At 45.4% G+C, this 15,455-nt stretch overlaps 1 protein-coding gene across 1 annotated transcript in view; it reads right to left on the bottom strand.

Annotated features, from left to right (window-relative positions):
* The window catches only part of MKRN2OS (MKRN2 opposite strand), a 56,791-nt gene that overhangs the window by 6,345 nt on the left and 34,991 nt on the right, over positions 1 to 15,455 (bottom strand). The window contains exon 3 of the mRNA XM_085624859.1: positions 6,772 to 6,934. Coding sequence (XP_085480985.1) covers positions 6,772 to 6,934 — 163 coding nt within the window. The remainder of the gene's footprint in view (positions 1 to 6,771; positions 6,935 to 15,455) is intronic.

Raw genomic sequence — 15,455 nt, 5'->3', positions numbered from 1 at the left:
CAGTCTTGGGTTCTAGTTGGGAGGACCACTTGCACCACCTCCAGGAACTGGTTCAGGCTCTACAGAGTGCAGATCTGACTATCGAGGCCAGTAAGTGCCAGATAGGGAAGAGTTCTATGGTCTACTTGGGGCAATAAGTAGGGGGCGGCAAGGTCCAGCCCCTTCAGCCAAAGATTGAAACCACTCTGGCTTCGGGACTCCCCCTCCCCCCAAGACCCAGACAGAAGTGAGAACCTTCTTAAGCCTCACTGGCTATTACAGGAGATTTGCCAAGGGGTATGGTACCATGGTTGCCCCCTCGACAGAGCTCACTTCCAAGAAGCAGCCACATCAGGTGATCTGGACAGAGGAATGCCAGACAACTTTTGACACCCTGAAGGAGGCCATGTGCACAGCACCTGTGCTCAAGTCCCCTGACTTCTCCCAAGAATTCGTAGTGCAGCCAGACGCCTCATAGCATGGCATAGAAGCCGTGCTCTCACAGCTCAATGTAGAGGGCCTGGAGCAATCTGTAGCCTTCATCACTAGGACGTTACTTCCCAGGGAACAAAGGTGGAGCACAATAGAAAGGGAAGCCTTTGCTGTGGTCTGGGCACTAAAGACACTAAGTCCATACCAGTTTGGCACTCACTTCTGGGTTCATACAGACCACAGGCCCCTCAGATGGTTATTGCAAGTGAGGGGTGAGAATCCCAAACTGTTGATGTTGTCCATCTCACTACAGGGAATGGATTTTACGGTGGAACACCATCCTGGGACAGACCACACCAATGCAGATGGTCTCTCCAGGTTCTTCGCCATAGTGAAGAGAACGTCCAAGGGGTTGGGTAGCTGTCCCCCCTTTCTGCTTGGGGGTGGGGGGTGTTAGACTCGCCATCCTTGGCGTGGTTTCCCCAGACTTTTTGCCTTCTGACCTCCTGTTTTTGACTGTTGTGCTGAATTTGTTTTTGCTGGCTTTAGGGATCTGGGCACTTTACCACTGGTAACCAGTGCTAAAGTGCATGTGCTCTTTACTTAAAACATGGTAACATTGGCTTCTCCACAATTGACATTATTAATTTACTTATAAGATCCTAATAAAGTGCACTACATGTGCCCAGGGCCTGTAAATTAAATGCTACTAAACAGCCTGCATTGTACCAGTAGCACTTTAAACATGTCTCAAGCCTGCCGCTGCTATAAACTACCATGTCGACCTCACAAGTGAACTGACTTGTCAGGCCCAAACCTTCCTTTTTATTACATATAGGTCACCCCTAAGGTAGGCCGTGGATAGCCCAGAGGCAGGATGCAGTGTATTTAAAAAGTAAGACATGTACTTTAAGTTTTACATGTCCACGTTGTGAAATACTCTTAAATTTGTTTATCACTACTGCAAGGCCTATCTCTCCAATAGGATAACATTGGGATTGCCTTATTACATTTATATGCATAATTTCCAATTGGGAAGAGCTGGGACCCCCAAATTTGGCGTCTTTTGACTCACAATTTAAAAACACAATTGATGGGACAGTTGGTTTTTAAATTACAGTTTTGAAAACGTCACTTGTAGAAAGTTGGCATGTTCTTACCTAAACCATTTGGTACCTTCTGCCTTTCTGTGAAATACACATCTGGGGTGGGTGGCAGTTGGTTTCCTGCATTCCCTCTACACAGCCACATACAAAGGAAGGGTAGATGCAACTGAGTAGCCATCTGCATGTTGATGGGTCATCCTGAGGTGGATGAGAGGAGGAGCTGACGCTACACCTGAAAGTGGTGTGTCCTGTTTCTCCACAAAGGATTGAATACCCTCCTGGAGTGAGTTTGCAGCCAGGGCAGGAAAGTCAGGGTCTTGTGCATCTCTTTGAAATCTCCCTACTTTAAAGGCCCAACTCGGTCTAAGTACTGGATCTCTGACACCACCAAGTCAGAACCCTTCTAGAACTGAGGACATTCTACCAGGAAGAAGGACTGCTGTGCTGCCAGGAGGGACTGCCACTTTGTGGAGCTGCTCGCAGTACTGGCCTGCTGCTTCTTGCCTGGGAGTGAGAAGGACTGGACCTGCATCTCTACATCTCAGACCCTAAGTATCTCCAAGGGCTTGTTGGCTTGCCACCTGTTCCTAAAGTTTCAGGGATATCAAAGACTTCACCCTGAAACCTGTAACCAGCACCTGGACTCTGTCTGCTGGGAGTCCTGCTCTGCAAAGTGGTGCCAATTCAGTCATGGGCCCTTGGAAGTGAGTTTTCAGTGCTGCAACCCAGAAAATTCACGCATCGATGGCGTTGTGCCGATCAGAACCGGAGCATTTTGTTCGACACCGACACATCGACGCTGCTGTACAAACCGCAGATACCGCATCGCTGACAGCGCGATGCATCATCCCCGGTTTCCAATGCATCTCCAACTTTGCGTGGCTTGGGACCAACACATCGCTTTGTGCTGCACACATCGCCTGCAGCCCAGCGGTTCGACGACGACACATCGCTACGATGTTCATCGCACATGGACTCTCAAAGCATCCTTGACTTTGCAAAGCTCAGAACAGATTTATTACCCCTTCTGCGAGATCGACATTGACGCATTGCCTCCTTTCTTCCACGCATTACACTGAGCATCGATGCATCCAAGGTACTGTTCAACGGGCTAAGGCTGGTCCCTGTTCTCGACCCACGCTTCACCGCGGTCAGCCTGAAGTTTTGGATTTGTCATGATCAAGCTCGACCAGATAGCCCTGGTTTTGTGCTATTTGTTTCTAAGCAGTACAATACAGTGTATTCTTCAAATATTCATATCTTGCCTTCTGCTTATTGGATTTCTGTCATTTTGGTCTTGTTTTACCAATAAAAATATTCTATATTTTTCTAAACAGGCATGGAGTCCTTTTGTGGTGTTTTCACTGTTTTACTATGTGTTGTGTGCATCTATACTTTACACATTGCTTCTTAGTTAAGCATGACTGCTCTGTGCCAAGCTACCAGAGGGTGAGCATAGAATAATTTAGAGTGTGTTACTGACTTACTAGGATTGTGGTTCCTGCTTTGACAGGTGCATAACTCTGCCAACCAGAAACCCACTTACTCATAAGGTAGTTGTACATAGTTTTGGGTATTCTGAGTGAGAATTGGTCGAATATGCATTTGAGAGTAAAGGCACATTACCTAATCTTATGCAAGTATCTTTTGTACCAACTCAATTTTTATTAGTTAATAAAAATGTGTCTAATTAGGAATAAAAAAGCTTGTACATTTTAGTCCTGTTGCACACAATTTCCAATGTTAATCCTCATTTTTTTTTTTTTTTTTTGAAAACCTTTATTAACCGCAGTTGCATAAACTTACAATGTACTTCCATTTGCCAAAGCGTCAAATCAGCAATACAAAGACACACATGTTCAGATATTGAGACACAGCCATTCAGCCGGCAACCCGGAGGTCCGGCGGCGGTAAACAGTTGAACATATGCATAGGAATCAGGTATGTACATTGTGTGAAAGTGGGTCTATGGTGCTTTTCTGTGTTTCGTCGTGTCGCATCTGAAGTGCATTGCCTGCAAGAGAGGAGGGCGCTGTGTTCCAGCCCACATTGCGGCGCCGTCGATTAACCCCTAGGTTCGTAGGGGGAATCGCGCAAGGCACCAGGTTCACCACCAAATGCCAAGGTCTCCGAGCAACAGAGCCCTGGTGTCCTACTCTTGACATAAGCTGGAGCGCGACGAGGAGATTGCAGTATAGCTCACAAAGACATACATGTCAGCATCTATATCCGACAAGCCCAGTGCGCCGTTTCGCAGCTCAGCTCTATGCGCGCGGCACGCGGCGCTCTATCGTCCCCTCAGTGGTGCGCTCCCCAGGCCGCCGAGTGCCTGTGTAAGCCTGGTATGCAACGCTGCGCGTTTCGAGCGGATCATTCCGCGTTTGCCAGGCATAGCCGCCGCCTGCGCTTAGTGCGCGCCATTGCTGCCTCATTAGTGCTACACAGAGCGCGTTAGGTAGGGCAGCGCCTCGGGGGCGTCGGACAACACTTCCAGCAACTGTTTCTGTGGTTGGACACGGGTTCGGTCAGGGAGCGGAACCAGCAGCCTAGCCGTTCCCAGTGTGTGTAGTGCGAATGGAGGGATCTGGGCTAGGGTCAAAAAACTCGGGTGAGGTCCAGGGTAAGGGGGGAGGGGGAGGTGGAGATCTTTCTGCATTAGAGTAGGAGGAGACAGTGGCTGTCAAGCGGGGCACAGCTGGGCCATATGGGGGGCGCGCCGAGCAGCAGGCCGTGGGGGGGGGAAGGGGGGGGCAGGAGGTCATCAAAAGGGGCCAAGAGCCCGCTGTGTCTGCGTCCGTAGTCCTAGATTACCTTCTCGTACGAGGGAGGTGCTCCTCCATGCCTAGGAGGGGGCTCCTGAATGGGGCGGAGTGATCATATCTGCCCGGGTGTACCCGTATCCCAGTTCCAATGTTAATCCTCATTGCGATATTGTCAAACAATGATTCCACCAGCTTCGGACACAAGCAGTCTTTCTAAATAAAATTGTTCTGCAGCTGTGGGTTTGTAAAATAAGTTTCGATAAAGTTATTTAAGTGACCACATCTGTGATTCATTAAATGCACCTTGTGCCAAGGACTTTAAGACATGGCCATCATGGACACAAGCTCGAGGCAGATACACAGTAATGAAAGTAGTCATGTGTCTACCTACACACCACAGCAGCAGGTGCAGTGGCACCAGGGTCCAGGTGTGTAAGAAGACCACTGCACTCCACTTATGGATGTTTTGCCACCGAATTGGAGACAGTATGGCCCATTCAGCCTTAGGGCCTATTTTGGGAAGCCACTGAAGTTGAGGATGGTAGAGACAGGCAGTGATGCAAATCCAGTTAGCCGGAATCAGAACCACCCGATCACAACGACCTCGATACCTCAATGACCTAATTTATAATAAACTCCAGAGGTCTCCGGAGACATAAAATTCTGGGAAAGGCCAGCAGGTTTAGTGGTATCAATTTGTGTCCGGTTCGCCCTGACGCTTCCGGTCCCTTTGCTCTGTAAGAGGAGCGGTCTTTTAGGACATTTCGGCCACCTCCAGGAGTTGGGATGAATCCTGCAAAGCGGTGGCAAATCTTATAAGCTTTCAGAAATTTGGAATGCTCACAACTCCTGAGAAACACAATAACATGCTGTGAAAACCAGAGATCTTATAGTGGCCTCGTTCTGGACCTTTAAGGTTGGCAAGTGCCCAGTTTGAGTGAACACAGCCCAGGAACATATAGTATCAACCAGCAATCGGTGTTTTGATCCTGCACCGCTGATAATTATGGCACCCAACAAAATACAACATCAAGGTTTTTGAAATTAGTAGATGCAAAAAAAATGCCGTCTTCAAAGTTCTGCCAGCAAAATGTAGCGCAACATGCACATTTTGGTGGTTATCAATCATACCAAATTTGTCGTGCCAAGTATTCAATTGGCATTTTTCTCCTGGTTAGTTATGGCGGGTTTAACAGAAAACTGAATTCCTTCATGTTCACCAGAGTTACCAGACATTACATGTGAAATTTCGCTCCGCATAATTATGAGATGGCCTGTGTTCCCGCATGTAGATTTCTCAAATGCAGAACACTAGATTGCATTTCACTAGCCAAAAACTTTGGCTGGTAAAATCACCCTAAGGAGTGGGCATGTAATGCGCCCTCCTCCCAAGTGGCATCTTCCCCTTCCCCCTGTCGCCCATAAAACCCTCTTTCATCCCACTCACCTAGCAAAGTACTCCTGCATGCTTGTAACAAAAATGTTTTTAAGAATAAGTGAGAGTTGGGAAAAGCCTCTTAATAGGCACGCCCTGTGGGAGAGGGAAAAAGGTTTTGAGGGAGCTAAAGAAATGTTTGCTCTTCAAAACGATGCTAGAATAAAGGAAGTGCAGCTCCAAAGGTGGGCCTGAACCTTCTCAGACCCAAAGGTTGAACAAGCCAGCACTATTCAGACTCACGCCGCCAGTGGACAGATTGCCCTCGTCATACTGATCCTGAAGGCTGTCAGTCATGGATGAAAGCAGGGCCAATGCTCAACTCATATACATGGACTAAAGGTTTGACTGCATTTTGGTGCACCCAGGAGTTTTTCAGGAAATTGATCTTCTTACCAGCTAACATGAATGACTGCACCTCATTCATGTATTCCTCTGTCTCTATGGTCTGTGGGGAGTGAAAGGAGGGAGAACCCCCAGGAAGTTAAGAAGGAGGGTAGAGAGGGCTTGCACAGTTCATGGAATACCTTGATTAAAATCGAATTTGCTGTACATTGAAATATCGAAAGGACCTTGGTGAAAATGAAGTGGTAGTTCCTCATCTGAGTATAGATATATAACCTCACTCAACTATGCAGATAGCAGAGGTGTAATTGTAACTGTAAACATGCTGTTCTCTTTTTAACCAACTGAGTGGCAAGTTTAGCTTCTTCTGTATCAATGCCATGGTGGAATCATATAGGTAAATATGTTGGTGGTGGTGGGGCGGTCTGTGAATTGTTTCGGCATGTACACACCAGGTCAAATCATCCCCTGATTCAGAACACTAACATCAGGCAAGCTAGTCTCACCCCGTTGGTCACCACCAATGACAAAATAAAATCTCCTTTAATGCTGCAAAGTAGAGCAGGTAACATTTAACTTAAGGGGGGCTTCACCATGAATCATGGTTTATTTACCATTTTATCATATTTTTTCTGCGTTCTGCTTGGGTGAACCACCAGTCACACCAGACACGCCTACAGTAAATAATTTCCTAATAATTCCAACTACGTACCTGTGAGGAAGCCAGGTCTCTGCGATAGAGAAGTCCTCCAGGTACTTGTCCCATTGGTTGATAAGGTCATACATGTCGGGTTGGAGGAGCGGAACTCCCACACACTGCTCCCAGCCCCACTCTTCTCTGTGAACACCAGCTTCGTTGTAATTGTACACAATTCCTGGCACCAAGAACAGAAAGAAAATATGGATTGTATGTCAACGCTCCTGTTGTTAGTAGGCAGTCAATTGCAAGGTCTTTAACTTCCCTTCTGAAATAGAGACTTTCTGATGTATAATTGATGAAAACCTCACATAAACAATAGCATGTTGTGGCAGACAGAATGACTATATTGCAGTGACCGCAGGAAGCCCCTGACCGTTAAAGCTTGTGTTATAACAGGTGCTGAATGACTTCACCACTGAGTTTTGTTAAATGTTAGAGGTTTCAGCATCAGTTACTGACTATGTAGGGTAAGGTTGCATTCCTTTCAGTCTGGATAAACAATGTATTGTGGATGTGTTACTCAATACGCATTCTGCTGCCACTGCAGCACAGAACTAAAATAACAATTGGATGTGAAACTTCAGAGCGTCTCCTGTACTTAACTAATAAAACAAGCACTGGCAAAGCCAACAGGTTTCACAAGAGCTATTGGCTTTGCCAGTGTTTTTATAGCCATGTTGTACAGAAGCGCAGCTGAAAGTAAAAAAAAAAAAAAGTGATATGAGGAAGGGTGAGCTCGGGATTGGGAACAAGCAGACAAACAGCACTTGCATGGAGTGCTTCAGCAAAAAGAAAAAGTAGCTCCCATAATGTAAGCAGTGGAGGGACACAAAGACTTTGGCCATGCTTGAGGGCAGGGTCAAACACAAGAAGAGAATGTGAAGCCCACAAACGAGTGACAATGAAGTAGATTAAGGGTAAGCAGTAGGCGAGCTTGTAAGCTAACTACATTTCTTGCAAGCGACAGCACAATCCCTGTCTTAAGTGAGACCTAAGACGTAAACTGAGTACCATGTTATCCAGTAAAAAAGGTATTTTTGTGGTACGGGGAGAGAACTTGAAAGAATTATATCACTATTGAACTTACAAACCGTTCTACGAGAGCTGGAGCCCTGAAGCCCTGATAGATTTTCAACATATCTACATCACAGACTTTCTAGATAGTGTTGGTCACATTGGTATGGAAATTAGAAAATTTGCACTCAGAGCTTTACAACCTTGCATGGGTGAAGGGCTAAGTAACAGAAATATTGTATTATTCTTCATGAATAAGTGTACAACAAAGCATTTGTTAAAGCGGTTCAGTGCACTGGCCTGATGCACTTTAGAGTGCAAGTCATTCAGTACCCACAGACTGCATCAAAAACCTCCACAAGCATGACTTGGAATTGGATACTGCTGTTGTTTTTAAGACAGACCAACGACAAAGTTTCTGGCAGAGCATATTATGTTCTTACCAAAAATATTGGTGTATTCCTTTTTATCCTACATATATTCTTTTGGGATCTATTTAGGCCTGGCTGCAGACAGCTGCGACAGTTTGACAATATACATAGAGGCTCTTTCAAGAATAGTATTTCTCACTTGCCTATGCAGGAGATTGTGTGGTGCATAATTCCTTTGCATGCCTGCAATGAAATGCAGGTGAGACTATTTTACCTCTTAAAAGTACACTCAGCCATCACACATTTTGTCATAATCAATTCTTTATTTCATACATGTAATACCACTATCACCACCAGAACATATACCACAAAATACAACCATAAGGGCAACTACCAATACAAATACCACCACCACTAATATCACAACCATCACCAATACCAACCACACCATCACCACCAATACCATTCCACCACCACTAATGCCATACCACCACCAATGTAATATGACCAGTACCAATACCACACAAATTACATACCACCACTAATTCCACACCACCATCAAAAACACACCCACACCAAATCACCACCACTAATATAATCATCACCTCCAACAGAATCACCTATTTTACTAACGCTATCACCACCATAAAATTGTGCAAAGTAAATAGACCTGGCTTTAATTTTCAATACATTTCTGCAGACTTTGCCAATACTCTTTATGTTCACCAGTTGTTTTTATTTGAGAGCAGGAGGTCTCCACTCATGAATGTGGACTGGAACTCCTGTTTAGGGTTGGCTTGACGGCAAACCTATTGTTGTACATAGAAGGGTTTTGGTCAGCCCTTCAGCTAAAGGCTTCTTTGGGTGTGTCACCTTCAACCATTGCTTTGAGACTTTGCGTGAACCAGGCGAGAGGAGTTTACATCTTTCATCTCCTGCCATTAGCTGTTCGGTGCATCATTTTGCATTCTAGTAAGTGAATCCACTGTAATGCACGAGGAACTACTTTACATCTGGAAGGTACACTAAATCACACTGTATGCCATAGTTCTTTATATCATACATGGATAGTATATAGAAAGCAACAATTTTTAAAATATTTTTTTCACTAACACCAGCAATTTTTTTAACGTTTTGTCAGAACCAGAGTGTGAGCATCACCGCCCTACTGCCTTTTGTACACATCGAGACAGTGTGACCCTAAGATGGCCATCAGGAAGGCTTGAGAGAGCTGAGCTTTTCTCGAATTGAATGTGAGCCTGCAGCTGCCTTCATTGCGCTATTGCTGGTGCCAAGCATTTCTCTTTTTTTCATGGCAAAAAACAGTAATGTAAGAGTTAGAGGTGCACCATCACGATTTGTGGGCCAGAAATAAACATGCATATTCCTCACTGAAATTGCCTTGAGGAAGGTGTCTTCTGTTCCCCTCACCCCGGACCCATAAACAGCAAAAATTAAGGAGCCGGAAGTGGGCGGTTAGCAAGGAAGACTGCTTCTGTTTCTTTATCATACAAAAAGGCGAGTTTGTAATGAAGGCTACCATGCTAGACAAAATAAGTTTCACAGAGAAAGATAAGCATGGAGATAGTGAAGGCGCCTTTGCTCCTGACCTTCATTTCATTAGGTCGGATAGCCAAATAGACTTAATTATAGTCTTTCTATATCTAAGTGAAATGAAGATCAGATGGCAAGGAAGCCCTCGGTTCTACATGGAGCTCAGGGTGCTAAGCGCCTCCGTTGCTCCGGAGGGAGGGTATGCCCCTTATGCCATCGCATTGGTCTTGTGTTATCACGTTTTGGATCAACCTTCTGCATTTTGTGGCTGTTTACAATCCGCTGTTTAAATGTTAGTGACTAGGAAAAAAAGTAATCCCTGGTCTCTGCTGTGCTTCCTGTGTTGGCCATTTATGTCAAAATCAAAGTATCCGCGGCTCCCTTGTTGAGGGAAGTCCCTTGACATCGCTGCATAGACCGAGCTGCACCGGCTCGTTAATAAGCATTACTGCAGGTCCTGGAGGCTTTGGGACCTCAGAAACCTGGCACTCACGTTAAAATCAGTGTGCCCGGTAATTCTCTTAGTAAGGAGAGGCCCTAGACATCTCTGGGGAGGCTACTACATGTAACCACTTGTCTGCTAGTCTTTTTGCCAGGTTTGGGGCACGTGGTATGGCTTGATGCGTCCCCAGGTCTTCCTAACATCCTGTTTACCAAGCATTCCTTCCTTTGTGTCTGTTCTTTCAGTCAATTTATTTCCCTAACTAAGACCATGTATTCCTCTTTCTATTTCAATGTTTACCGTATGACGGTGGTTGATCATCAATACAAGAGGAACATCACATGGAGCATCAAGACAACAGGCAGTAATACTACCACATGCTAACTAACCACTAGAGAAATTGTGAAGAATAGGAGTACTTTTTCACTTGCCCTATTTATACTTTGTCATTCTGGAAGTTTTAAGGTCTACCGCTGGAGTGAGTGATCCCCATTAGAATACAATTGAACTTGGAACGCTGATGAGAGCACGCAGAAAGGGCAATGCCAATGTGATTTCCAATGAAGGCCCCTATCTACTAATTGGGGAGAGGAGTTGGCCTAACGGCTAGGGCGGTCGACCTCGAATCTGGGGAACTGGGTTTGAGTCTCGGCAATGACACTGAACATCCTGTGAATCACTTAATCTCCCCGTGCCTAACAAAAATTAATGTGTCATCATGTAGCGCAACTGGTGCTATGTAAAGCGCTCTGATACCCGATTCGGGTCAAGTTCACACTATATAAAACTCTGTAAAAAAACAAAACGCCAAACACGCGTGGAGCCACTCTTGAATAACATACTGAACTGTTCTGTGATATAAATCTGTTTCCTGCTTTTGCCCCACTAACATTGGGGACCTGTTCTGGACACAATGGTCTTTCTGACAAAGTGAGGGCTCCTCAGAACACCGCCCATATATTTCTAGGTGTTCTCAGGGTCTTTAAGATGGAATATCCTTACCAACTAGGATACATAACATAAAGGCAGGTGCCCGAGATGGGCACAGATGAACATATAATTCTGAATAGTACTGGCATCCGGCTAACCCAAGGTGAATTCCACTTGTCACCACATTGAGTACCTTAAATTAAGGTAGCCTAGAAAAGAGGACCAGACTCAAAGATTTGTATTGTACTCAATAAATAATATTTATGAAAATAATTATAATACTTCTCAGGATAAAGTCAATAGAGAGACAAAGGACGTGTCCATTTTGGTACCTATTGGTAGACAGTTGTTCAGTAAAATTGAAGCTATAGGGACTCTGCTAGTCACTTAAGTGTCTATTGACGTAATGCTGGTTTCCTCTGGGATGATCCAATTCATGTAAAGTGCATTTTCATTCAATAGTCAGTGCACTTCGAGCTCTGTAATTGGGGAGCTTGCATTATTTTTGAGAGATCTTTGTCAAGGATGACACGATCCACGCAGCAGAGGCAATGCACTGGTTCAGGTGCACACAACAGAAGCGATGCACCAGGTCTGATCCACCTAACTGCAGGAATGTGTTGGTTCGACAGAGGATGCATGGGGTTTGCTGGAGCACGCACCTTAGGCCCACTTCCAATGAACCAGGACTGGTGTAGCACCAATTGGCAGGGCAGACTCACAGAGGGCAGTGTCCAGGTGCAGAAGCAGGTAGGTTGGAAGTCTTTTATGTCCCGGAGATTTCAAATCAGGAGGCCAGCCAGCAAGCCCTTGGGAGTCACACTGGGTTCAAGTGGGACAGGTCACCCAGGCAGGGGAACAGCAGGCAGCAGGGCAGCACAGCAAGGCAGGAGTCCAGCAAAGCAGCAGTACAGGAAAGTAGCAGTCCTTCAGCAGCACAGCAGTCCTTCTTCCTAGCAGAGTCTCCACAGGTCCAGAAGTGTACTGAGTTGATGGTGTCAGAGGTCCAGTACTTATACCCAGTTGGGCCTTTGAAGTGGGGGAGACTTCAAAGACAGGTCTTCGAAGTGCACAAAGGGCCTGCCCTTCCGGCCCTGGCTCCAAACTCACAACAGGGGTTCTGCGGCCCTTTGTGTGGGGACAGGACACAGCCTATTTAGGTGTAAGTGAAGCTGGGTCCGGCTCCTCCTTTCCTCCCAGGATAGTCCTTCAAGTCACACCTAAGCACCAATTGTACGTGGCTGTCTAGGGGCAATATGCAAAGCCCAGCTGTCACCCACCATAGACAAGTGGTCAGAGACAGCCAGCAGGCACCAAATGGCTAAAGTACGAAAAGGCCAACTTTCTAAAAGTTGCATTTGCAGAATTGCAATTTAAAATCAGACTTAACCATACGTTGGGATTTTAAACTGGGATTCCAGGGACACCAAACTCGAAAAGTTTATCGCTTCCTTATTGTGAATTGCTAAAGTGAAAAAAGACTTTGAGAGTTTTTCACTACCAGGAAATGTAAAACATTTATTACCTTGCACCCTGTCCGCTGGGTTATTCAGCGCCTACCTTAGGGGGGACTTATATGTATAAAAAGGGAAGATTTGGGTCTGGTAAAAGGGTGGTTTGGCACATCAACATGACAGTGTAAAAGTGCATACACAGGCTCTGCAATAGCAGGCCTGAGATTTGGTTAGAGGGCTACCTAAGAAGGTAGCACAATTAGTGCTGGAGACCCATTAGTAGCATTTAATTTACAGGCCCTGGGCACATGTAGTGCACTTTACTAGGGACTTATAAGTAAATTGAATATGCCAATCAGGTACGAGCCAATGTTACCATGTTTAAGGAGAGAGCACAAGCACTTTAGCACTGGTTAGCAGTGGTAAAGTGCACAGAGTTCTAATGCAAACAAAAACGAGGTCAGAAAAAGTGGAGGAGCACGTCAAAAGGTTTGGGGGGGGCAGCCTGCAAGAAGCCCAATTCAAAAAAGGGCCTTTTCCGATGCCCCCTACCCAGCATTGGGTGAGGAAGCCTGATCTCTCCTGGTGAGCCTTGATCTGGCATGGGCTTCCACAGAGAAAAAAGGCAGGATCCTTGGAGACCTAAGGCCTAGACAGACCAACACTAAATTTGCTTGAGCCACTGACAGGCAGACTTCTACATTCCATAATGGATATAAAGATGGAAAATAGGCAGAGACGTAGCCAACCTTATGGACTACCGGCTGCAGCAAAGTGTTGCTGCGTGGTAGGTCACACCTCTTTCGGATACCAATTCCAGTGGATGAGATGAGGTGTAGGGAAAGATCCTGCTCTGTTTGCGGGACAATCCAGTCTCCCAAACCTAGCACATAGACAGGTACGAAAGCACACAGTTCCTGACCAAGAAACTCTGGAAAACGTAAATGATTGGCAAACTTACACAGGAGAGATTGCTCCTCATGCCAGCTCAACTGTTCTTACTCCTGCCTCACTGAACTTCTAGTATCAAACAACAGGAGCAAAAACCCCATAAACCACGTTGAGAATAGGGTAAGTGTATGAAAGACAACAACAATTTCTCAACTGGTATCATTTAAAGAAGACAGTTAGGAATGCATGTGCAAAGCATTACAAGAAAGAAGGGGAGACTCTCAGTCGGTTTTCTTTGAAAAATATGCACATGGCATCGTGTTTTTAGCAAACAAAAATGACAAGGGCAAAGGAATATAAAATAAAAAGGACAAATTACAGTTGTAACAGCACTGCAAGCAAAATAAATTAACGTGAACAACCGGAATTGTACTTGGTGCTCGAGTGTGTTTGTGACACAACGGTGTGGCGACGTAAGTGACAGTGTGAAGTCAGCTAGGAACGGCGCAAAGTGAAGTTTAGTGAACAAATATACAGTGAAATCAGAGGTTCTAGTCAGAAGTTCGCTATTTTTTGGTAATTAATAGGCAGTTATTCAAAGAACCACATGAGAAGTGCGCCATCAATTGCGCTGACAGGTAGACTGCGTTTCGATCCAATAACTTGGGATCATCATCAGAACCGGGTTGGCATGATAAAGGCGGTGCTGGGAGAGCGGAGGAGCCGTGTAATTCTATGTATCGGCGTGTCCGGGGAACCGGGTTTTAATCCATCTGAATTGTTGCAGCGAGTTGAGCTCAGGAGCCGTGTCTGGGATGGCATCGGCGGGGAGGCACTGATAGAACGGATGCGGGTCTGAATTGTAGTACAAATCGAGCTCCGGAGCCGTGTCCAGGATAACCTCGGCGGGAAAAACAGGAAGTGGAGTAAAAGGACTCGAAGAAGGTCATGACCTTCTTCGAGTCCTTTTACTCCACTTCCTGGTTGCACCGCACACTGCACTTGACCACGGCGGACACTGGCCGATTCAGACGCACTCTGCTCCTGACTGCAGCTCTATTTACTAGACCCTTAATCGTTCACTCAGTGACAGCAAATCCTTATGACACCAGAATTTGACTCTAAAGGACCACAAGACACACTAAATAGAGGGAACATATTGAAATTGACGGCAAGAATTCCAGCTCTAAAACATCTGCACTCGTCGAACCTACTGGCTGTAGAATTTACAATAAAGGGGAACAATAAAGACATAGAGCAAACTCTAACAACATGGCAGACAGAAGAAGATGTCCAGCTTATTATAAATAGTATTCTGCAATTTGAAGCTTGGGGAATCAAACTATCAAGGCCAATAGCACCATGTTATCCAGGCCCTTTGATCTTAAATTCTGACTATAACAAGAAGAAGGGACTAAACCAAAAAGAAATTAACGAGTATAAACACACAGTCCTCAAAGGAGCAATAGGTGGCAACCTTCCAGCTTTGTTAAAGAGAGAAAAGCCGAATGAACAAATAACCGAAATTAATCTATGCCAGGACAAATAGGGTTGGCTACCAGGAGCGCTAAGTTTAGAAAAAGGACGCTAACCACTGGAAGTAACATCAGATAAGCAAGACTCAGGAAATATTCAGCTGCTTTCATGGAATATTGCGGGGGCAAAAAAATGGTTAGAAAACGGCGGTCAACCCAACAATTGGGAAAAGTGCGACATAATAGCACTGCAGGAGACATGGGCACAGGAAGATTTTCCCCTGCCAAAATACACACATTATACAGTTCCAGCAATCAAAAATAAAAATTATGGGCGCCCTAAAGAAGGTCTCGCAGTATATATATCCGTAGCAGTAAAAATTGAATCAGAGCAAATAACATCAACAGATCCAAATATTCAACTGATAAAACGTACTGCAGGGACAATCGGCAGAACAAAAACCGTCCTGCTGAAGTACTGGGTTTTTAAAACCCAGCGGTGCAGGGGAACACACCCTAAGACTTCGGGTTCTTCCTGTTTCAGACCTACAGAAACACAGAGTCT

Source organism: Triturus cristatus, chromosome 9 (genome assembly GCF_964204655.1).
Source record: "Triturus cristatus chromosome 9, aTriCri1.1, whole genome shotgun sequence".
Classification (NCBI taxonomy): Eukaryota; Metazoa; Chordata; class Amphibia; order Caudata; family Salamandridae; genus Triturus; species Triturus cristatus.
Note: the sequence above shows the minus strand (reverse complement) of the source record. Positions and strands in the feature narration are given on the sequence as shown.